This window comes from Erithacus rubecula (assembly GCF_903797595.1).
Source record: "Erithacus rubecula genome assembly, chromosome: 3".
In the NCBI taxonomy this organism is placed as follows: Eukaryota; Metazoa; Chordata; class Aves; order Passeriformes; family Muscicapidae; genus Erithacus; species Erithacus rubecula.
In genome coordinates, this window is record NC_136689.1 from 115187874 (window position 1) to 115211441 (window position 23568).

Here is a 23568-nt window from a genome sequence, read left to right on the forward strand (position 1 = left end):
TGGTGTAATTTCATGTGCATCACTCTGTCCCACTCTCTGATAATTTAATTTGAGATATTCTACTTAATTATCTTTGAGATTTTTATTTAAAACTGTAAGGCACTCTTCTATAATTGTGTTGGTAAAGAAGTGAGAATAAGAACAGTATCTTTGGAAATGTATTTGGAATTTAGATATTTCACTTCATAATTAACATGATACTCTCATATGCTCTTATAATTCTTTATGTATTGCCAGAAACCTTCTGTTTTGTATGTAAAATTGAAACACCTGAATTAAACAATAAGCTCATAAACTTGGGTTATATAAAAGTAGGCAAAGTTTTAGTGACTTTCAAGTTAGAGCCATTTTATCCTTTTAAATTCCTTTTCTTTGAGGACATTTTTTACATTTTCATATTTCTAGTCAATGTTTGTTGTTTTATAAAACAGCCTTTAGAAATTTGTCTGATCTCTTTTATGGAAACATCTGCTGGCTAACTCAATTTTCTTGGCATCCACCTGGTCTACAGAAGTACTCTGTGGTCAGGGGAAGTATGTAGGGATCAGTCAGACCAGGTTCTGATTCTTAAAAAAAGAGGGGTTTTGGACTGTAAGCTTGAAAGGAAATGTTTAGAGAAAGAGCTCTGCTAACTATGTGGGTTTTTATTAATAGGAACAGTGGCAGCTGCAGCAGGTCTCCACCCTGGCCAGTGCATAATCAAAGTGAATGGAATTAATGTCAGCAAAGAGACTCATGCCAGTGTTATTGCTCATGTCACAGCCTGCAGGAAGTACAGGCGGCCAATGCAGGTAGGTCTCCTTTGGTGCCCTTGCATGTTTTCTTCTAGAGTTCTCTTTTTGGTCAAAATAAACAGTGTGGTGGTTATCTCTGTGCACATATCTGTTCTGTTTGAGTGGGGTGAGAGGAAAGAAGTGAATAAAACTGAAGTGGAGCGAATTGAAATATAAAACCTGAAGTTTTTTCAGGGAAAGTATCCAAAATCTGCCTAGTTTCTTCACTGAAATAAATATCATAGATAATTTTTATATGGTGTTTTTAAAGGGCTATTCCAAGCACTTCTGCAGTCGTATGCAGAAAGAATTTTGAGGTATATTCTCATCTTGATGGAGAGGGAATCACACAGCTTGCTGCCTGCTCAGCAGCAGGAGAATGAACTGCATAAAACTGATCTTCCAGAATTTTGTTACACTTCACTACACAGAGAGCAGACTGCATATATTCCATCCATAAAAGTCAGAGTTCCCATTCCCATTTCATTCCAGTCTTGAGGATAAGCATATTTTCAAGGACTTAAAATTTCCTTTTTTTTTTAATGCATGCAAATTTTGTTCTTTGTCATGTTAGTAAAGGAGAAAATCTCAGGGTTCCAAGACACAAATTTAAGAAGAAAAACCAAGCTGGATTGTATAATGTAATTTTCCAATTCTCTGCAAATTTTTCATAAACTGTCAACCAATATTATTAATTAACTTCACAAACTCCTCAAGTATGTGTTTACTGAGGGGAAAAATCCAATTAAAATCAATAGTTGAATCCTTCTCCCACACCTACTGCATAGTTATAAGAATTATATAGTTAGAACTGGGTCATATAAATACAATCTTTATGAAAATGTTCTTGGGATGTTTGTATTTAAATGTTAATATTGAATTGAAATAGTTACACGGTGTATTGAGATCAAGCTCACCTATGCTTTAAAGGAAGATGCACTCTTGTGAAGGAAAATGTTCTTTTCACTAGTAGCAAAACTGGCTAGAATAAAAGATAAATTAAATTCATTATAGGAGTTTTGTTCTCTCTGTGTAGACTTCCTATGGATATTAGTGACATCCAAAGACTGTTGATTAATGTTGGCTGGTATGAATGCCTTGACATTAAAAAATTACTTTGAGTTTTTAAATCACTTGTATAATAACTTGAAGCTTTTTCCTATATATAGTACTTATTTCAGTTTTAAAAAGTAGCTGATCATAATTCAGCAAATCACACGTAACTGAAGTTCCTCAGACAGACAAGAAAAACTTCATTTGGGATACAGTGTTATCAAAAACTATGGGACAATTGTCTAGACTGAAGTAAATGGTAGTATTCCCACTGGTGCAAAGACAACTAAAATTTAATTTTCTATTTGGAAATTCGGTGGATTTTTGAAATTATTATTTGGAAAATGACTGTGGATTTCTCCTACACCCTCTAATTTAATTACCAAGAATATTGCAATCTCTTCTGTGGTTCCCAATTGCATAATTGAAGGGGAATCTTTTTCTGTTTATTATATCTTTTACTTCTCAGGGTAAAAAGTCTTCCTAATCACCTGGAGGATGAAGCTTCATTTCATATTCTTTCAGTCAATAACTGTGTAATTTCTGTTGGACAGTGTTTATCTTCTTCATAAAAAAAATTGAGACCAGATTTTACTTCTTGTAATTACAATTTATTTGCAGTTATACTAATTGTGATGTGATAGATTGATGCTTAGTTTGTTCTCTTGTAATGATTTTGAAGAAGATTGCTCCTAGTCATATTGCATTACATTGGTTATTAAGTTTTTGGAAAAGCCTACCAGTTTAAGTAGTTAGTATTTCCTGTTAGAGATTGGCATTGCTGTCTTAATGCTGCCAAGCAAGTCTGTTAGAATCTATAACTAAACATCAAGCTTTGAGGTGCTTCAAGCTTCTAAGAGCAAGTGTGGATTTCAGAAGCATTCCTGTTGATCAGCTTCTGCATAGGTGTCTTCCTACAATCAACACAGAGCTCTGGAAGTTAAGCTCTCTTATTAAAGTATTTCATGTCATTGAGTGAAAAGCAAGGCATGGATGAATCCAGGAAACCTAGAGAAACCATACCAATGGGGTAAAGACAGAAGCTGAATGTTGTATTTTAGCAGAGGATTACTGGATGTATTTGGCATTTTGCATTAAGATTTTAACATTCAATCAAAATTTTTTGCTGTCCTTTCTTAACTTTGAATTTTTCCATGAGCTTCCTTTTGAATTCAGATCTGTCATAATCATGTCATTTATTCTTCTGTAGCTGTTGGAGAATGGGTGATTAACTGTCATGCTTGTTTTGAAGTGTAAGGGACAACGAGTAATCTGGGAATGCCATGCTTGATAGGACCTTCCACAAGGGTATGATGGATATGAGGCTGGGTTACAGACTGGGTAGAAGATGTGAGACACACCTGTGGCTTCTTCAAAGGTTCTGTGACCCATCTAAACCACCATTCCTGTGCTTGTGTGTCACTCAGACACAGAAGATTGTGGACTTTTGGAGCCTCTGATTCTTTTCTTTAGGAGGAGTGCAGGCAGGTGCTAATCCATGGAGGAAAAAAATTATTACTACACTAGTAAAATATTTACAATAAAGGCAAATATAAGTAAGGAAGGCTGTAGTATAGGTTGTTTGTGCCAGTGACACATGGGTGATAGGTTAGTTGGACATGCTCTGTCTTTGGATGATATTCCATAGTATTTGCCCCCAGATTTGTGGATGCACAGCAGATTGAGCCAAGGAAAAATTGTTGGTGGTTTTTTTCCCATGATTTCTTGGATAAAAATATTTTTCAGTCTGCAGTTTGATTTGAAATGTCTTAAATTATTTTTGGCAGAGACATGAAAATTATAGATGTCATGCTGTCACAGATTTCATACTGTATCATGACAATATATGCTGAAATAAAAAATAACTTGGCAGAATTCTTTGGATGGTTTTATACAACGACAAAATTCTCTGGATTTTTTTTTAAACTTAGGTCTTAATAGTGAAATATGCAAGTTGCACTTGCAAAGCTTTTTCTAGCTGTCTATTTTTTGTTGTTTTTCTAGCAAGATTCTATACAGTGGGTTTACAACAGCATTGAAAGTGCACAGGAAGATCTTCAGAAAACAAGCACCAAACCCTCTGGAGATGATGGAGGTGATGCCTTTGACTGTAAAGTGGAAGGTATGTGATATTTGTTTGATCTTGTTATTGCAGAGAATGCTGTTATGATACAAGGAAAATGTAGGCAGTGGGTTTGTTTGCAGAGAGAAAATTTTGAGCAGATCATAAGATGTGTTTTGCATAAGGATTTGCTTTCTTATATATTCTAAACATATAAATTTAACATGCTATTCTTTGAAAATTACTCTTTCCTATTTAGAGAAAATACTTCTGTGAACACTTTGGGGAAAATCTGTTTATTTTCATTTGGAAGAAACATAAACCTAGGCATTACCTGATTTATTTTCACCACTAGTAATCATTTATGACAAACTAGATTTATTAGTCATTACTGCATGGGAAATAAAAAATTACTATCCTTCAGATTATTTTCAGGCAATTAACGTTTAGATAAGACTGCATTCATATGCAACTTGTAATTAAAGAGACAGTTAACATGTGAACTGTATTTATGTTCTCTTCATAAAGCAGTTATTGTGGTTTCACTTCTGAATGTTTACCATTTTCATGGTGATTTTCTTCTACTTTATTTACAAATTCTCAGTTTTGCTTTTTTTGGGTCTTTCTTAATATCTCTGGATTACAAATGAGATGGAATAAGACCCCTTTAATAACTGTTTGTAAAGAAAGAGTACTGCCTGTTTTGCAATCCAGTGTTTTAACATCTATAAATCTACTGGTGTTCTGGTTTTTATATTCTCCAGCCAGGTTTTTTAATGAATGTTTTTCAATTGAATGATCAGAACATACCTCTTTCTAGAATGTTTGCCTGTGTTCTTTATAGTTGATTTAATATCCAGGACTTGTCAACTGATTTGTGTTGCTTTCTTTGCTCTAGAGGTAATTGACAAATTTAACACCATGGCAATAATTGATGGGAAGAAGGATCATGTGAGTCTGACTGTTGATAATGTTCATCTGGAGTATGGAGTGGTTTATGAGTATGACAGCACAGCTGGAATAAAGTGCCATGTCTTGGAAAAAATGATTGAACCAAAGGGATTTTTCAGTTTGACTGCAAAGGTATGAAATGTTTTTTGTATGGTAATGCTTATTGTGTTTAATACTAATGGACAAACTTGTGTTTTTATGATATATATATTTTATCTGATTTCTTATCATTGGTCACCTTTATCTCTCTGATGTTTTGGAGGATGATTATGAGCTCAGGAGGCAAAATGAGTTATATTCTCATTATAAATTGAGCCTTTAAATCTAAAAAAATGTTAAAAGATCTTCAAAGTCTTCTATTCCTCCTGCCCCTTTCCCTTATTTCTGAATTAACAAATAAAACTCGAAAGAAATTCAAAGATCCACTGAAATATTTATAAAGGCTATATACCTCCCACATCTCTTCTAGGTGCCTTTAATTTAGTTTTCTCTCACCATTATAGCAAGGCTTCAGGCTTTGCTGGCCACTACAGCTTTTTCTGTGCCCTATTTCCTGGCCTTTTTATGCAGAATATACAAGAGGATAGCACTCAGCTTTCTTTTATACTATTTCACTGTGTTAGTATTCTGCAAAACCAAAGGTTTTCTAGAAGGAAGGAATGAATGAATGAATTCAGCAGCTTTGCATAATATGTGCTGATCAAGTAAATACAGCAGATAATGTATTTCAGAGGAGCCATAGTGGTTACATTAGTAGGAAATTAGTAGTAAATCCATTATCAGACAATGTCATGAGAAGCCAAGCAAAAATACTTATGGGTATAACTTAGCAGGGAACAGATTTAAGAAAACCTCTTTGTGTCCCAAGCATCATTCATTGTTGTTGGGCACCATTTTCTGTAATGTTTTCAGGCTTTTCAGCTTTAGTTATAAGAGATGATTAGTAAGGCAAAATTTTAGTCAACCTAATTTCATAAGATACTTCTCTTGGTTTTATCATCTTAGATTCTTGAAGCACTGGCAAAAAGTGATGAACATTTTGTGCAGAATTGCAACAGCCTCAATTCCTTAAATGATGTGATCCCCACTGAACTTCAAAGTAAATTCAGTGTCATTTGCAGTGAGAAAATTGAGCATATCTACAGAAGAATCTCTAGTTATAAAAAGGTATGATCTGCACGTCCTAAGGTTGATTATATTTGTCTTTTAAGGGAAAAATGGGAATGTGGTACAGTTTGAATAACTCTTCAGAGTGTCTATGGCAGTGACAAAAATGTGGCTGAAAGTTTAGCTATTTTGAAGCATGAATACCTTTACTGAGCAATTGTGTCAATTGTTTTCAAGCCATTCTCTTTCTTATCCCTTTTTTAGGCATTGGGTAGTTTGTATTCTTTCTTGTTTGCTCTCTCAACTTGTAGACACAATGAGCTGCATATTTCCACAAAAGGGCCATCATTCTTGTAAATGCCTTAAACCAATACTCTGGTGAATTTGCAGATGTTAACCAAAAATGTAGCAATAACAACAGAACTGATTATTTTTTTCTTTCTAGTGCAACTCAAATACCAAATTTTAACCCTTTTATTCAACTTTTAGGCCCTAACATAACTGTTAATAGTAACATCTCTGTAAATTATTGGCTTCACTTGGTTTAATAAAACAAAATAGCATGGAAAAATGGAGAAGGTGCTGACTTTGTTATGCTTGAGATCTAAATTAATGATTTGTGAATGAATAAATAGCACAGACTATGACCTCTGATGTCAGTGCATTTCTCTACAGTTGTTTAACCAACCAGGGTGTAAATGAATCAAACATTTGCCATTTTGTTAATGCAAATTCATTTTCTCATCCAGACTCCTAGTTCCTCTCTCATGGAACCTGACTGTGGAGAGGTGGATTACTTTGAAGTATGCTCAAACTGGCTCCAAAAGAGTGGCTCTGCACTGTCATGCCTCATTTGGGGATCTGAGTTGTGACATTTACAAACGGGTCTGTTCTGAGAGTTTACATACAAAAAATTGAAAAGAAAAAGCAAAGGAAAAGGAAAGTGAATAGAGAAGCTTCACACATTTGCAGAGCTGCATTTGAAAGTGTAGATAATAATTTTTTAGTTTTCAAATCAAAAGTAGGGAGAACTGTTAGGAACACCTGTAGCTTCAGTAGTCAGTAGGATGAAGGCCAAAAGGCAGCTTGTCAGACTTTTCCAGGTGCTCTCTAAAAAGAAATTGAATAAACCGAGTTGTGTCAATGGAGACATCAAAAGAGTCCTGATACTGCTTTAGCAAATATCTGATCTCTTAATTTTTTCCTCAATTAAAAAGCTTCGTGTTTCCAATTTGGTTAAAATTCAAAATATCTTTCTAAAAACAAAATTCATTAGTTTTCATATTAATAGTTACAGTTCAAGTAACATGCAGGTGATTTATTTGTTTTCTGTTGCTGAAAAATATATATGATATACAGCCTCTACAGAGGAGGCCAAGACAGTAAATCAAATTTTGTTGTGTTTGCTGGATGTGAAAAAAAAACATCCTCAGGGAAGTTTTCATAGTTCTTACACTTTCTAGAATCAGGTGTTTCTGATACAGACTGCACTTAAAATCTCATCTGCTCAAGAATCAGTAGTTTCACAGTTAGAGCTTTTAATGACAATTAGTAATACAGTGGATTTCAGGAATAGATATGTCATTTTCTTGGCAAGGTAAAGGTAACCATAGTTACAGGAGACTTTCAGAGTGCCTGAGCCCAGCTTGGCTCCTGGTTTTACTGTGAAAGTTCGAATTCTATAAATAAAAGTCTTGTAGATTTTTGCAGTTCCTACTATTATTATTATCAGAACATTTTGCTCCTAATAGACCTTGATTCCAGTGCCATGAGTCCCAGATGTTTCTCAACACATATATGAAAAGAATTTTGGTCCTGACTTATGACCTGATTAAATCATAGCCAGCATTTGGTCTCTCTGGAGCAGGATGTGTGGGAGATTGAGATGTGAAATATGTACTTGCAGAAGCATTTTCATCATTGAATGTCCTTAGTACCCTTCTTAACAATTTGTACATTCTTCAGCCTTTGAACAACTCCATAATTGGATTTCTTGTAACGGTCCAGATCTTGTTGTGATCTAAAGATTTATATGTAATTATCCCAACAAATGTTCATCAGGCTGAAGTAATATGACACCAAAATAAACAGAAATTTAAATCCAAGTCCAAAAATATCTTACTTTGCAGAAGGGATGTGTCTTAATTCAATTGAAGTGTTAGTAGCAAGTTGACTGATTTGAATTTTTACTGACATTTATTAGTGAAGAAGCTGTGCAAGTTAACTTTGAAAATATTCTTATGCATGACATAAGCTGTGGTTCATAGCTGAAGTAGGTCTGTGCAATATTTTGACTGGAGAGATATTGTGATTAAAACATTGATTACATCTTCTCAGTAAAATCTCTTCCCTAACAACAAACTCCATTGGAGATGACACACACTGACAAAAATCCTACTTGTGACTGACAAATCTCTTTCCAGTTGAGGAGCTTGATTGCATGATTTGATTTTGAAGTAGCTGTAGTTGCTGAGTGTCTAGTTCAGTCTTCACCATTTTGGGTTAACATCTTCTCCTCTTAAAAACAAAATAACTCTAAGCCTACTGATGGCTCTGTACAGAATATAAGATGGTAGAGTCAAGGAGATGTGGCTAAGCACTGTATTGGAATTAGAACATAAAAAGTCATTCCTCATTGCTGAGCTGATATATAGGAGGGAGAAGAAGTGCTGGGCTAGGAAGTCTGTAAAATGTGGTGTTTGCAGTTTTTATGTACTAGTGCTCATCAGCTTCCTCATGTCACTCAAAATAGGAGGATGGTTGAGGTTGGAATGAACCTCAAGTCTTGACCAGCCAACCCTGCTTAAGCAGGAACACTTGGAGATGGTTGGACCATCTTTGAGAAGGGAGATCTGACCTCCCTTCCCTGAACCTCTCTGAGCAATTTGTGCAAGTGCTTGATCACCCTCACAGTGCAAAATTATTTCCTGATATTCAGAGGAAACTCCTGTGTTTAAGTTTGGGCCCATTGCCTGTGGTCCTGGCATTGTGCCACTGTAAAGAGCCTGGCTTTGTCCTCTTTTCACCATTCCTTCAGGTCTTCATAGACCTTAATGTGTTTCCCCCTGAGCTTTCTCTTCTCCAGGCTCTCAGCCTTTCCTCCCAGGAGAATGCTCCAGTCCCTGAGTCATCTCAGTGGCTCACCTTCACTGGGCTCTCTCCAGCCTGCCCAGGTCTGTTTCTGGGGAGCCCAGACTTGCACCAGGACTCAAGGGGAGCCTCACTGGTGCTGGGGAGAACAAGAGGGTCACCTCCCTCCAGCCCCTGGAAATACTTATCCTAATGCAGGAGGATAAAATATAAGTAAAAAGGACTTCCTCCTTCCTGAATCCAAAATTCATACTTTTCTGATTTGTCTTTATTATAGCTTCAGACAAAAAAATCATGAATTTTTGAAAAATACTGGCTTGAAAACATCAGCAGGTGTTTAGAAATGTCATGAGCAGTACAGCAGTTCCAGATTTGCTCCCCAGAAAGACACTTAATTTTTTGTTATGTTCCATGGGAAATAAATTTTATCTCTCTTTTACAAAGCTGTTTGCTTCTTAAAATATCATTTGCTTCAAAAAAATATCCCTTAAAAATGTAAAATGAAAAATACTCTTCTTTACCTTTTAGAGAAAGATGGGAATTACAAAGTCAAGACATCTTAAGTCAAGGATGACTGAGATACTTTAAGCTTTTATTTTCTAGTTAGGTACACACAGCTATTGTTAGCTAAGTGTGGACACAAGAAGAGCCGATAATCAAAGTTTGGTTTTCTTTCTTCTAGTTTTCAAGAGTATTAAAAAACAGAGCTTGGCCTACCTTCAAACAAGCTAAGTCAAAGATTTCACCACTTCACAGCAGTGATTTCTGTCCAACCAATTGCCATATCAATGTGATGGAAGTGTCTTACCCAAAGACCTCAACTTCCCTTGGTAGTGCCTTTGGTGTACAGTTAGACAGCAGAAAACATTCTTCCCATGAAAAGGAAAATAAAAACACTGATCAAGGTAAGTCAATTGAGCTTGAAAGAGCTACTTCCAGAGAGAGTCTTAAAAGGAAATCAGTTTAGGTTTATAGATATTAAATATAGATATTAAAATTCAGGACAAGCCTTTTTGAAATCACTCTGATTTTGATTCTTAGCTTTATTTTCAAGTGTAATAATGGGTAGACATAATTTCACTATAACTTTTTCCTAAATAGCTTGACTTTGAAATACAAATAAAATGCAAAATTAAATAAGTACGTGATTTTTTAAAACAGAAAAATATTTTAGAGTCTGTTAAGTATTTGATTAATTTCAAAATATATGTTGAAAAAAAAAAAGATAATGATGAAATCCCTTTGGTTTATCCCCAGGTAAGCTGAATCCCATGATTTATGTCCAACATACCATTACTACTATGGCTGCCCCTTCAGGACAGTCCCTTGGCCAGCAGGAGGGCCATGGCCTGAGGTACCTCTTAAAAGAAGAAGACTTGGAAACACAAGATGTCTATCAAAAATTGCTGTTCAAATTACAAGCTGCACTGAAAGAGGTGGAAACATGTGTCTGTCAAATAGATGAGTAAGTAAATGCTACCATCTGGACTTGCCTTTAATTTTTCCATTGAAGATGATAAATCTGGGAAATGCTTTTGTGTAGCATAGGAATCAATGTTGACTTCAGACAGAATCTAAATAAAGTAAAGAGTGTAAGTGCAGGTAATGCTGTATTTTGATCTTTTTTGCAGCATGCCTGTCTTTCTTCCCCACAGTTTATAGGTTTTTTCCAGTTTGTAGATTTTCTTTAGCAATGCAGCAAAGTTAATTAATTTGAAGTGAGGAAAATGTGAGGCACACAGTGTCACCTATGATTTCACTAAGAATGGAAACAAAGGAGAGTGGTATAAAAACAGCTTTTATTGAGCTCTTCAGGTATTGCTGAATATTCTCATAGGTTAATTTTTGGGTAAGACATTACTCACCTATAGGGAGACAATTAATGTTTTAGACATTCTTCAAAACCAAATTGACCTTAAGGAAGAACTTTGGATTTAGGGAGAACCAACCTTGAATGATTAGGACATTTGGCTTGAATGTGAGAGACTCTTCAGGACAAGGATTTATAACTTGCCTTTTCATTTACAAAATAAAGTAAGTGGGTTGACTTCTGGGCTATTTACTGTCTTAGGATAAGGATGAAGAAGGGTAAGAAGTATTTATGTTTTGAAAGATCCCATATGTAATGCGAATGTCAGAAATTAATTTTGAAAATATAAACAGCAAAATTTTTTGAGTTTAAAAGACAATCTGTCATGATCTCCAGTTTAGACGTGGTGTATCATTGTTTCTCCTGTTGTCTTGAAGACTGTAGCATGATTTGTCCTTTCATGTATACTTAAGAGTGGGATTTCTTTTTTTTTTATTGTTCTCATAGTAATTCTAATAGTTATGTAGTAATAAGTAATTATAATATAGCATATACTGCAATGGGAATGAAAGCAACAGTTGAATCAGTGTTTTTAAGATAGTGTTTTTTCCTGTGCCTTTACATAGTTCTGTTAATTTCAGGCTAAAGTCAATTATTTAAATTCATGATAATTTCAGTGCTTGGGTGCACTTAGAAACAACTGTCTGTAAAGCCTGTGTGGTCTCTCTTCCTCATGGAAGTCAGAAAATTATATATGGAATTTTAGTCAATATTTCAGGAAGTTCCAGTTGCCAGTATGCCACACCTTTCCTTTTCACTCCCTTGAGCTTGTGATGCAACAGCACAGGAAATTCTGAGCCTTTCTTTTGTATAAATGTATATATAAATACACACTCTCACAAAAAAATTGTGTGTACAGGAATACATGTATGCCTATACCTATATTCATTTTAAGAGTCATGCAGTTTTGGCAGTAAACACAAGGGCTCACTTTTTTCATTCCTGAATTTTCTGTACACTGACCTTGTGTAAGGTACACAAATGTATTTAGAAAATTTTACCTTTGGCTGACAGGAAGACAGACTTTTCATTCCTTTATTCCTCATGGACATTGAGAGGACTGCCAGTGAATAATTACTGTAGAGGGAAGCAGCTCTATAGAGGAAACAGGATAGCCAAGAGACCTACTTAGAAGTGCTGAACACGGAAGACTGAGCAGTTCAGAGTACCTAGTGTATTAGAACATAGTTACAGATACTAATTAACTCTTGAGATTTAGGATTTAAGAAAAAAAAGGATGACACAATAGATAGTCCAATGGCTGTGCTTTAATTAGAAATTTTCGTACTTAAACAGCTGGGATGAAATGCCTGAACATACTAATTTTGTGGTTTTTATAGAGACAGAAGAATTTGGTTTTTATGCTGTGGTATCATAACAATAAAATTAAAGTATTTTTTACTGAATTGCTTATTATCCTAAACAATAATTGTTATTTTAATATTCTCTGGATTGATAAAATGAACATTATAATTCAAAATTTTTAATTTAAGTTGATATTGTGTGACAGAAAAATTGGACTGCTGAATGACTCTTTGGTACCCTTTGTACTTACTGTTGAAAAATTTGCTCGTTCATGTTACCAGAGGTCTCTGCTCTGTGTTGAGCTCAGTACTGGTCTGTGTTTCTGCTCCCAAAATCTTGAGGCAGTTTTGTCTGCTCAACCTCTGCTGTCTGTTAGTGAATTGAAAAATGAGAGTTTCATCTGAACAGCAGGTCTGTAAGAGCCTATGGATTATGGCAAGGGAACATTTAAGAGATGATTTTGTACTCCTAGCATTCTCTGCCTAAGAGCTTGTGATGGTTTGCTGGTGAGGTTTGGTTGGATAGGTGAATAGTACTGACAGTGAGAGAGAGAAATGCACACAGAATATGTATCTCTATCTAGAGGCCCTCAAGGCTCCACTGTGCTCACATTCAAGTAGTTTAATGGTATCCCAGTAGTCCTTTAGTGGTGCTGCAGATACCCCGTGTTGCTCCTGGGTGTTACACAGAAATAAGTGCTTTTTCAAATTTTCTGTGTGGTGACACTGCTGTTCTTGGTTCTCATGAGCTCAATGCTCTCCCACGATCCCAGCTCTTCTTTGGAAAGATGTCTTTCAGGAGCATACAAGAGGCTTTGAATGTTTTTCAAGCCTTTGAGGAGTGAGGAAAAGGCAGAGAAGGTCAGAAGTTGCAGAGTTTTTTTGTTTATGCTGGTTTAAATTCTTTGACTGACCATTGCAGGTTTTGTTTGTCAGGGTTCTGTTGACTTGAATTCCACATAGGAATAATTCCAAAGGTGAGAATTTTTCTTTTTAAGATTTAAATTGCTCTGTTTCATGGAAATAATCTTCATAGAGACTCTTCATCTGTTAGTTGCTGTTCATACATCTGTTTCTCCTTTGAGAGTTAGATATCTAAGGTAATTTTGTTTGGGGTAGGCTCATCCCTGCAGAAAATGTATTGTGCACATGTTGTGTTTAAGAAGAAAAACAAAATTATATTTAAGCATGATTATTGGGGAGAGGATGTATCCAGGTTTTTATTTTAAAATCCTGGACTGAGTTTTTAGAGCACATCAATAGCCTCAGTAACTTCTTGCTTCAGAGCTTGGTAATCCAAAGTTCCATCATTCGTTCATGGTAGTTCAGCAAAAAACTTTTCCTAAGCAAAGAGCCTGCCTGCTGAGAGAAATGGAATAGCCCCCTTAGGGAAAAAAATCCAGCTACCTTAATCAGTCTTTTACTGAGCTCTTGGCAGCAGTGACTAAACAGTCACATAAAAGAAGGGGATATAATAGTCTATCTGTCTTGACAAATAATTGCTATGGGGAAGATATTTTCAGGAGGTGAAATTGCAGTTCATTATGCTTATTTCTTACTCTTGATTATTTTCTTGCAACAACAAAATCCCCAAGAAGTTACTAGAATGAACTTTTATTTTTTAAGTGAATGAGAGTGGGAACACAAGAACAAGCAGAAGTATAGATTCATCTTTGTCCTTATCTTTCAGCAGGTAGAACTATAGGATCTCTTTGGAATGGGAAGTGTTAGAATGATCTGCCATGAATTTCTCTAATCTTTTTTTGGGTCCTTTAAGTATTTCTTACTAAGAAAATTCGTTTTACAGGTATGAAGAACTGATTTCCTAGGGTTTCTTCTTGCATAATACATTTATTTTTAGGACAAGTTCAAAAACATATATGCTCTAGCATGAGACTGACACTGATGTAAAATATGGGCCCTGTCTCTCTTCCTGTACTCATGGAATTATGCTTGCCAGTGACTGGAAAGAACTGAATCATGATTTCCTACTGATAAAAAATGTTAAAGAATAATGTAGCCCAAAAGATATCCATCTAGTGAAGGAGTGAGTTTAAATTCTAGTGAAATGATACCTTTAGTATCATTTTTCTGTATTCTAGTTGCAGTTCAGATCAGTATCCTCAACTATATGTGGGATAAAATCTGACTATTCCCATCAGCAGCAAGAATTTCGTGTAAGAAGATGTAAAATGTTTGAATACTACCATGTACTTGGTGGAAAGTTTGCCAGTTGACCATTCTGACAGCTCCTTCAATAAAACCCTGCTGCAAAGTAATTCAAGGGGAAAAAAAGCTTAGTTCTGTGTCCTCTGATTTCAGGTAGTTAGCAAATAGTTTTTGCAAGAAAAATGCTGCTTTTGAAATCCAAATATTAATTTGAAAATGTGATTTTAATGGAGTGTTTGAGTAATAGGAATTAAAGGACAATTGCCCATTATTGCTGTTCTGATCTTGAAAGTAAATTAGAGCATCTCAGTATGAATTAATCATCCAAGAACATGAATTTTTCACTGCCAGTATTTCTGCATGTTTAAAAGTAGCAATCTGCCCTGTTCTCTCTTCTTGGCTGGATGTCACTTTTGTGCTCGTCACAGACGCTTGTATATTAATCATCAATTTTACTAATGATAATGTCAGGAAGTACAGGGAGATGTTAATAAAGGTCTTAAAAATGCCCTGGTAGAATAGTTTGTGGTGCACACTGGATTGTCTTGTACAATAGTAATGGGGAAAACACATGCTTTTCACAGACATACAGTTTATTTCATTTTATTTTCTTGATTTGTGCTAAGAAGTGCAGGATTCATATTTAAAAATAGTTATGTTAATATGCAGTTTGACCCCAAGTGTCCAAAAATGTGCTGTATTTCTTCTCCAGCTGGAATCAATGCTTTCATACATGATTAAGTATTTGGTAAGGTTAATGGGTATCACTGTTAGCCTCTCTAACAATAGAATGTGTCACTTCCTTCCCTTGTTTCAAATAGATATTGACTGAATTAAGCTATTCCCTTCACATATTGTGGAATAATATTTGGAGGATGGTGATGAGAAACATTATCCTGTTGCTACCTCACTTTTGAAAAACTGAAATGAAAAATGAATTTGTCTTTTTTATTGTGTTTCACAGCCTTCTTTCTTCAATAACATATTCACCCAAATCAGAACGTAAAACACCTGAGCCTTTAATACCAGCAGACAGTGATAACGAGAAGGGTGAAAGGAATGGGAAGAAAGTCTGTTTCAGTGTAACAGGTGATGAACAAGAAGATTCTGGTCATGATACTATCAGTAACAGGGATTCTTACAGGTAACTTTATTAATAATATTTTTATTTTTCAACTGAATCAAATATGGAAGTTTGAGAAGTACCAAGTGGTTATGAAGACTATTAGAATATGATTTTGACATTACTAATGGAGGAATAACTAGCCTCAAGATGTGTAAAATAAACCCTTATGAGTACAAATTAATTATTACATCTTGGTCACCCAAATCTAGATAGGATATCACAAGCAGAGATGTAAAACTTTACTTTAGATTACTTGTCTTTTAAAAACCAGAAATAACTTGTTTGGTTTGTTGTCTCCAACAACAAACCAAATATCTACCATGGAAAGCAAAGTGATAGAGCCACCATTCTTTTTGATCTAAAGAAAAATATACTGTTCATATTTCTCATCTTTCAGTCTAAATACTGTAGCATCAACTCACCACTAAAATTTGTAATGCATCATGTTTACTGTGAATAAAAATATGAAGAATATTGAAAAGGAAGGAGTTATTACAGCAACTATAGATCTTATTATGCTCTCTTGTTTATACAGAATTGGTTAGCTACTATATAAAACTAAATTTAAATTTTAGCTGTAAGTAAAATGAGGGCTCATTATTTGTTCAGTATCATAGTTCATTATTATGCTCAGAAATTAGAATTTCAGTAGGTTCATAATTCTTCTACAGAACCCTGTGTTGCTGACATCTCTTTCTAAGCTATATTTGATTACTGCAGCCTGGTAGTAGAGCCTTTCTACTCTTCATCAGAGTAGAAGGAGAGCCATACAAATGCAAAGGTAATTTGCACAGGTTAAACTTGTTTTGTTCTTAACATGATGAACACACAGGCAAAGTTCTGGGTCCAGCAGGAGTGCATTTAGGGTTTCCTGCATGTTCATGATGTGTCAAACTGACTGTTCATGACTGTTCATGTGTGCTTGCCCCTTTTAGGAGGTTTCCCAGCTGGCACAGGATCTGTATGTGGAGAAAGAGGGTGTGACCTAGGACACGAGCTCTTTGTTCAAAACATTGCCTTTTTTCTGATTCCTGTCCTTTATAGTCCATTCTGGCTGTGTAGGAATAATAAAACCTCAGGTTCCATATACATAATAATCATAAATTTTTTGCAGAAAGGACAAGTGTTGGACTGAGGTTAGAATGTTTTTTTCTTTGATTAAATAATTGTATTAGTCAATACTTAAAATCTCCAGCTTTCATAATGCCACAGTGGTTATTATTGGAACTGTTTGGCTAATTTCAGCCATTATGATGCTCTCATTTTGCATAGGGTCTCCTAAACCTTACAATACAACACAAAAACCATGCAGAGTGATACAGCAAATACATCTAATCTGTTTCTCATTTTCCTGTGTTTTATTTTCTCATGCTTTGCACAACCCAGTTTTAATTAACCTTCATCTCCCCTTTGGAGACTTGAATAAGTGAATAGAGTTAGTTAGAAAACATTTCTTAATATCCAGCCAGAAATTTTTAATGCTCCTTGGGACTGTTCACCCGCTATTAGGAACATGTTGTTACTGATGTCTTTTCATCTGCTTAATGGTTATGATTGTAATTACATCATATTGCTTCATTTAAAAGTTTAACTCATTCACTTACCTTGTTGACTACAGGTCCAAAACATGTATATTAGCCAGCAAATAGAAGTCACTCTGCCTAAATTAATGAAAAGCCACTTCTATATCTACACAAATAAAGAAAACAAATAGGGAGTACATGTGTAACTCCACTTTTATTTTTTATGGATGAATATTTTCATCTTGGTGGATGGGTACACCCAAATCATAAAATAAGACCTATATCATTATGTATAAACATCCCTTAGCTACACTTTTACATTCTTACATTCACTTGGGTTTTTAAGACTCCCTCTGCTGGATAATTACTTAAGCATTTCCTGCATTGAAGCAAAACGATTTTCATATGTCTAAATAACTCTGAAGACTTTGAATTCAAACATATCTTCATAGGGTTTTTAGTACAAAAGTCTATGATTTACTCTGGTTTTGCTGCAGGAGTAGTTATATCTCCATGTATTTTCCATACAGAGCAAATTGTTTTTGTGTGAAAAGAGCAGAAAAAAATTTACAAATTTAAATCCCAAAATCTCCCTATTAGACCAATGTGGGTGACATTTTGTATGCATGAAGTTTTGACTGGAGGCACAGATATAAGTGTCTATACATCTCTAGAAAACTGAACAGCTGGAAGAGATGGGATCATGAAGTGTTTTGGCTGACAAGGAAAGTAGTTTGTAATTTGAGTTTTGGTGCTGCTGAAATGAATCAAGTCTCTTGTAAACCCACAGTGAGAGTTTATGTAAATTGTAATGACTAAGTGTTTGTATTAGCTATGGACCAGGAGAAAATGTGAAGTAACTAAAACATTTGAGGCCACAGATTCAAAAACTGCCACTCACGCAAGAAAAGTTGGTTGTTTTGCATTCAAATTCTGTATTACTATTCTGCAAGTACTTGTTCACAGGTAAGGGGAAGGGAGATAATTGAACGATCTATTTTGGGAATCCAGTCTTCTGAGTCCTACCAGAACTGCAAATTAAATGAAATCCTAAGCATAAGGAGTATTTACTATGTATAAAGAACTACACAGACCATCTCATCATTAAATTGAGGATGGAAAAAGAGAATTTCCATAGCTTATTTTACAGAGTCTCTGTAAAAGGACATAGCTTTATTTCTTTTATTTTTGTTTTGTGTTTTGTTTTTCAAGTGACTGCAACAGCAATAGGAACTCAATTGCCTCTTTCACCAGCATTTGTAGCAGTCAGTGCAGTTCTTATTTTCACAGTGATGAAATGGATTCAGGTATGTTTGGAAAAGTTATCTATGAATCTGTCTTCTGTTTCTTTTATTCAATTTCATTATTTTCATTTATCTGGCAGTTTTATTGTTTTTATTTTAAAAATTGCATCCTCCTTAGTAATAGAACTGCACAATTTTGCTTCTGCCTAGCTAGTGTTGCACTTAAGAATCCCTCTGTAAAAGAGAGCCAACATTCCATTATCTCTGTGAATAGACTGTATTAGAGCTCCTGCAGTCACTGCTTTTCATGTCTTGTCAGTGCATTGTGTTGCACAGAGTAAGGAGCACTTTAGGTGAGTGTGGAATGCTCTCCCAGCCAGTGTCAGCACCTAGACTGCAGGATATGGCTGTGTGTGTTTGTAGGAAGGAATGTGAGACCACATAGAAGCACATTCTTGTTTATGCCATGACAAATTGAATTTAAGTAATTGCAGCTGCTAATAGGAATGGGATGGAATTTAACTGCATGGAGAAGAAGGTCATATACTCAGGGACTAATAATAAAAAAAAATATTTGCTCTAAGCTGGGAGTTTATCATTTGGGAATGATTTAGAAAAAGAAAAAACTGAGCATATAGTTGAATATGACCCACCAGTGAGGTCTGGCCATAGAGAAGGCAAACTTTTATTGCTCATTGTACCAGGAGAGATATTTTCAATTGGAACAGCTAAGTATTAAGACATTATGCAAGGTGTCTGAGATACCTTGTGAATAATGCAGAGTAATGTGAATAAGACCGAATTTCATTTCCAGAAATGATACATACTTACTTAAGCTAATACAGAGTAAAGAATAAAGGACATAATGAGTTGTTAATAAAAGAGGAGACCCAGGGTCTGTATCTTCAATTTAGGGTAAAAATAAGCTGATATACTCTTGTGCAGTATCCAGCTGAAGTACCAGTTGAGGTGCCTAAAAGAATGTCTTTGCTAGCCAAGAACAGATACAGTGTTTAGATGACAGATACTGCTGTTTAGTGACACTGATGCTCTCTGCTGACTTAATTTTTGGCTGGTTCCAAAGTTAATCTGGCTAACTCCAGATCAGAGCACTTGGACACTGCTCTGTTGCAATTAAATCCTGTGAAGAGGTAGAATGGTTGTAAAGACATCTAAAGGACCTGAAAAATCAAGGAAGTTCTATTAAAGTGTTTCGCTGATATAAGAAAAATCAGTCTAGATTAACCTTGAATAAATTTGGATCATAAATTATCAAGTGGCTACTTCTTGTCTGTTGCCAACATCAAAGAGGAAAATGAGTTTTAAGCTCATTTTTTCAACGTTTTTTGAAAAAGCTCAAGGTGTATCACCTGTTGTCTGAAAGAGCAAGTGGCAGGGCAGTTACCTAAAAAAGTCCTCCTCCTTTACACTTTCTTAGGAAATTATGTGGTATGTGCTACTAAAAGCTTCATATCAAATACAAGATTTGGATGATGTATTTTTGCTGAATTACTAAAATCTCAGAACCATTTAGTTGTTAAGAACATTAAGATTGTGAATTATCTGTAGAATCTTTATAAAAGCTATACACTGAATGCATTTCAGTGTCTTTGTGGTCTGCTATGTTGGGTTTCCACTACTTGGCCATTTAGTCTGGAATTTAGTATGTTCTGCAGAAGAGAAGAATTGTGTGTTCTGGTCAGAAAACAGTTAGGGTTTTTAATCTCTTTTGGGATGATCTTGTCTAGTCCCCTACTCAAGCAGGCTCATCTAGAGTGGGTCTCCCAGAACCATAACCCAGTTGGGTTTTGAATATAGTCCCATCTTTAAGAGCTATTTCTGCGTTATCGAATAGCTAATAAATGCAAAATATGTGAGGGAGAGCAGTTACTGTAGTCCTGACTGTGTAAGTATCAGTCTGTGTACAAAGCAGATTATCTAAGCTGCAAAGGTTTTGGAAAACATGCTTAAGCTTCCAAACAATTTTTCATTTTAAAATATTTTTCAGGTGATGAGCTTCCCATAAGTGTTCGAATCTCCCATGATAAACAGGACAAGCTTCATAGCTGCTTGGAGCATCTTTTTGGTCAAGTATGAGATTATTTTTCTTGGCTTTGACATTGATGTCTGTGCTTGAGCTAACATGTCTGTAGAAAACACTTCTTTTTAATTTTGCTTCCCACTGTTTATTGGGATGGTATGTATTTACTCATTTCCCCTCAGTTTTCTGTAAATAGTCCAGAACTGCAAATTAAACAGGTCCTTAAATTTAGTCTAATGCTCTCTAGTTTGTTACTTTAACTAGAGCCATTAGGTAAAAAAGATCCAAAGTTGCTCGTCAGCAGTCCACGTTTCTTACAGAAAGAATTTCTAATTGTTGCTGTAAAAAGCATCTTTCTCACAGAACCTTGATCCCAACAGGTAGATTCCATTGCCAATCTTTTGAAAGGACCAGCTGTGATGAGAGCCTTTGAGCAGACAAAGTACTTTACACCAGGACGAGGTCTCCAAGGTAACATTTAATTCCAGCTGTGAGAAGGAAAAGGCAGCTTGAAGGGTACCTGGGAATGGCTGCCCACTCCTTGAGCTGGTGTTAAACATCTGATTTTGTTTAATATTGGTATATTCTGCAATAACTGTTGAAGTTCATGTTAAATAGATCTTATTTCTTAATTGAAAACTGGCGGCTTATATTTTATTGCATAATGCAGATAAAAAATTCAAAGTCAACTGAACTGTAGATTCTGAACTGACTGTCATACTGCTGAGGTTTTTAAAGCGATAAGCAGGTTTTTTTATATTGCAGGTGTTTTTAATACATTTTTGTCACAACTACTGAAGCCAATCTCAATCAATTTTATTGCTAAATCCGGATTTTTATTATTTTTGTAGTTATATTATATTTGATATTGATTTATAAATAATTTATGATTTATACTCACTGCAATATTTATTCCAAATATGTACTTATATAAGTATTACTGATTGCTTAAAAAGAAATACCCTGTATGTAAATTCAGACACTGTGCTGCAACTTGTATGGTTGCTTAAGTCTAAGGGTCTAAATAAGCATCTGGTAGTCATAAATGATAACAAATAGAAAGGACTTCTTTCAGTAGACTGAGTTTAAAAAAAAAAGAAGTTCAGTGGGAAAACTGAATGTTTTATTAATATCAATAGTAGGATGCATTAACCCTACACCATGTCTTTTAGCAAAGAATATTGGTTTTAGGTGGCCAGAGGGTTTTTTTTATCCCAGTTGTGAGGTGTTACAAAGCCTGAATTACTACCTGCTAAATGAGTTTGAGTGAAAGAGCACATAACTTCCTTTTTTCTTTTTTTTTTTTTCTTTTTTTTTTGTGGGTTTTTGTTTGTTTGTTTTGTTTTTTTAGTAAGTAATTTTGATTTAAATTTAATTTTTCTGATTGAAACAATTTTGCCTCTAAGAGTTGCAGGGTCCCACTTACCATGCACCTTCTGCTTCAGGAAGAATCACATTTGGGGGTGCTCCTCACTCTCCCCTTAGACTAAAGCAGAGAGTTTAGATGACTGTTAGACTTGTCAACATAGCTTTAACTAGAATTAAATATGCTGCCAACTCCTTGAGCAGTGAAAACATTTAGGAAAAAACAATGCCTTACTGTGTCTTTCTCAGGAGGCTTAAGCAGAAAAATACTATTTTTGTCCTTGCTTAGAGTTTCAGCAAGAAATGGAACCAAAGCTGAGCTGTCCAAAGAGGCTGAGGCTGCACATCAAGCAGGACCCTTGGAACCTCCCCAGCAGCGTCCGGGGCCTCGCCCAGAACATCAGGAAATTTGTTGAAGGTTAGTAAGAACAGCATGACCATAAATAAGCATTTCACTAATGGTACAGAGGGAGGGGAAGGGGAGAGATGCAACTGTGTCCTGCTGCTTCTAGGCAGGATTTGGGGAGCACAGGGTAGTCTAGAGATAGGTTGTGCTCTTAATAACAAGGTTAGTGGAGTGCATCTTACTCTGGTGGCTTTAGATGCTGAAGAAAAAATAGTCTCCTGAAGAGAAAATAGTCTTCTGACAAGTGAAAACAAAGGGACCATATGTTAGATGTGGTAGGTTTTTCAGTTGACTACTGAAGTCTGATTGATTTGTCACAGTACTGAATGGGACTGATACATCAAAATGAGGCTTTTACTGAAATTAAGCTATTTTTCTCCTCTGTCTTAACTGGAAAGATGAAGACTCTGCAGTTTTTGTCCTGTACCTTGGTCTTCTCTGTGTTTTTCTGGAGTCATTATTTCTCTTTCTGCTATGAAGCCATGGTTCTCATTTAATCCATCTCAATGAATGCTGTCATTCCTCCTCCTCTGCCTCCCTTCCACCACCGTAATGAAGTTACCAAGTACTCTGTTCCTCTTCACCAAGTGAGTGTGCACTGGGGTTTCAGGCTTTCTCCCCTGTCTTCATAAGAAACTCACCTTTTCCCTCCAGAATACCTTGCTTGTAGTTCCTGCTTTATTTTCTGTGCTGCTTGAAGAAGAAACAGAAATAAAGAGTAAGATTATTTTTATAAAAATGCTTGTGCTAGGATTCTATGTGGGAACAAAAACTTTGGACTAACTTTAAATTATTTTTTTGTGTGTGTTTAGCTTCTTCTGTTTGTGGGCTGGTTGCTACAGTGTCCCTTAAAGAAACTGTTAAATATCAGACCAATGGGAAAGAACTTTGTGATAAGTTTTGTTATTATAAACTTTCAGAAACCAACCAGCCAAACTAAACAAACACTTCCCTCTCTGACTTGGCATTTCTGATTTGAGATACATCATATTTTCAGACCCTGGATTAGAAAATTATAAAAACAACCACATAAATATCTCCTTTTTTAAGTCAGTCACAGTGGGTTGACCCTCCAATACTAAGAATACTCCTCTTAGTTTAATGGTGGCTGTCACTGAGTGAAAAATTATTAAATACTTTTGAATCCCTTCTTCAGCTTAAACCAAATTATTTTCTAGTTTTAATCAGAGTTTCTTTCAAAGTCAAGGAGGAATGGAAATGTCATGAACAGTCCTTCCTTACCCCCTTTGAGAAGCTAAGCTTACCAGACCATTTTCACATAACTTGCTTGCCCATTAATAGAATTAGTAGACCTATCCCATTTTAACATTCGTCATATGCCCTCAATACTGAGCTAGGATTATCCAAAATTTTGTGGGAGACTTCATCAAAGTCCAAATGACTTGCTGCCTCTTTGTAATATAAGAATTATGTTTTGTTATACTCAGCTCAGTACTGAGACCCAACCAGCAGCTGGATTTAAC

The 23568-nt window shown here is 35.4% G+C and overlaps 1 protein-coding gene across 1 annotated transcript in view; it reads left to right on the forward strand.

The window, feature by feature from the left end:
• The window catches only part of PREX2 (phosphatidylinositol-3,4,5-trisphosphate dependent Rac exchange factor 2), a 165863-nt gene that overhangs the window by 87692 nt on the left and 54603 nt on the right, over positions 1-23568 (forward strand). The window contains 11 exon segments of the mRNA XM_079301781.1: positions 655-791; positions 3831-3948; positions 4787-4971; positions 5845-6006; positions 9719-9941; positions 10294-10501; positions 15344-15523; positions 18241-18335; positions 20281-20363; positions 20694-20784; positions 21968-22096. Coding sequence (XP_079157907.1) covers positions 655-791; positions 3831-3948; positions 4787-4971; positions 5845-6006; positions 9719-9941; positions 10294-10501; positions 15344-15523; positions 18241-18335; positions 20281-20363; positions 20694-20784; positions 21968-22096 — 1611 coding nt within the window.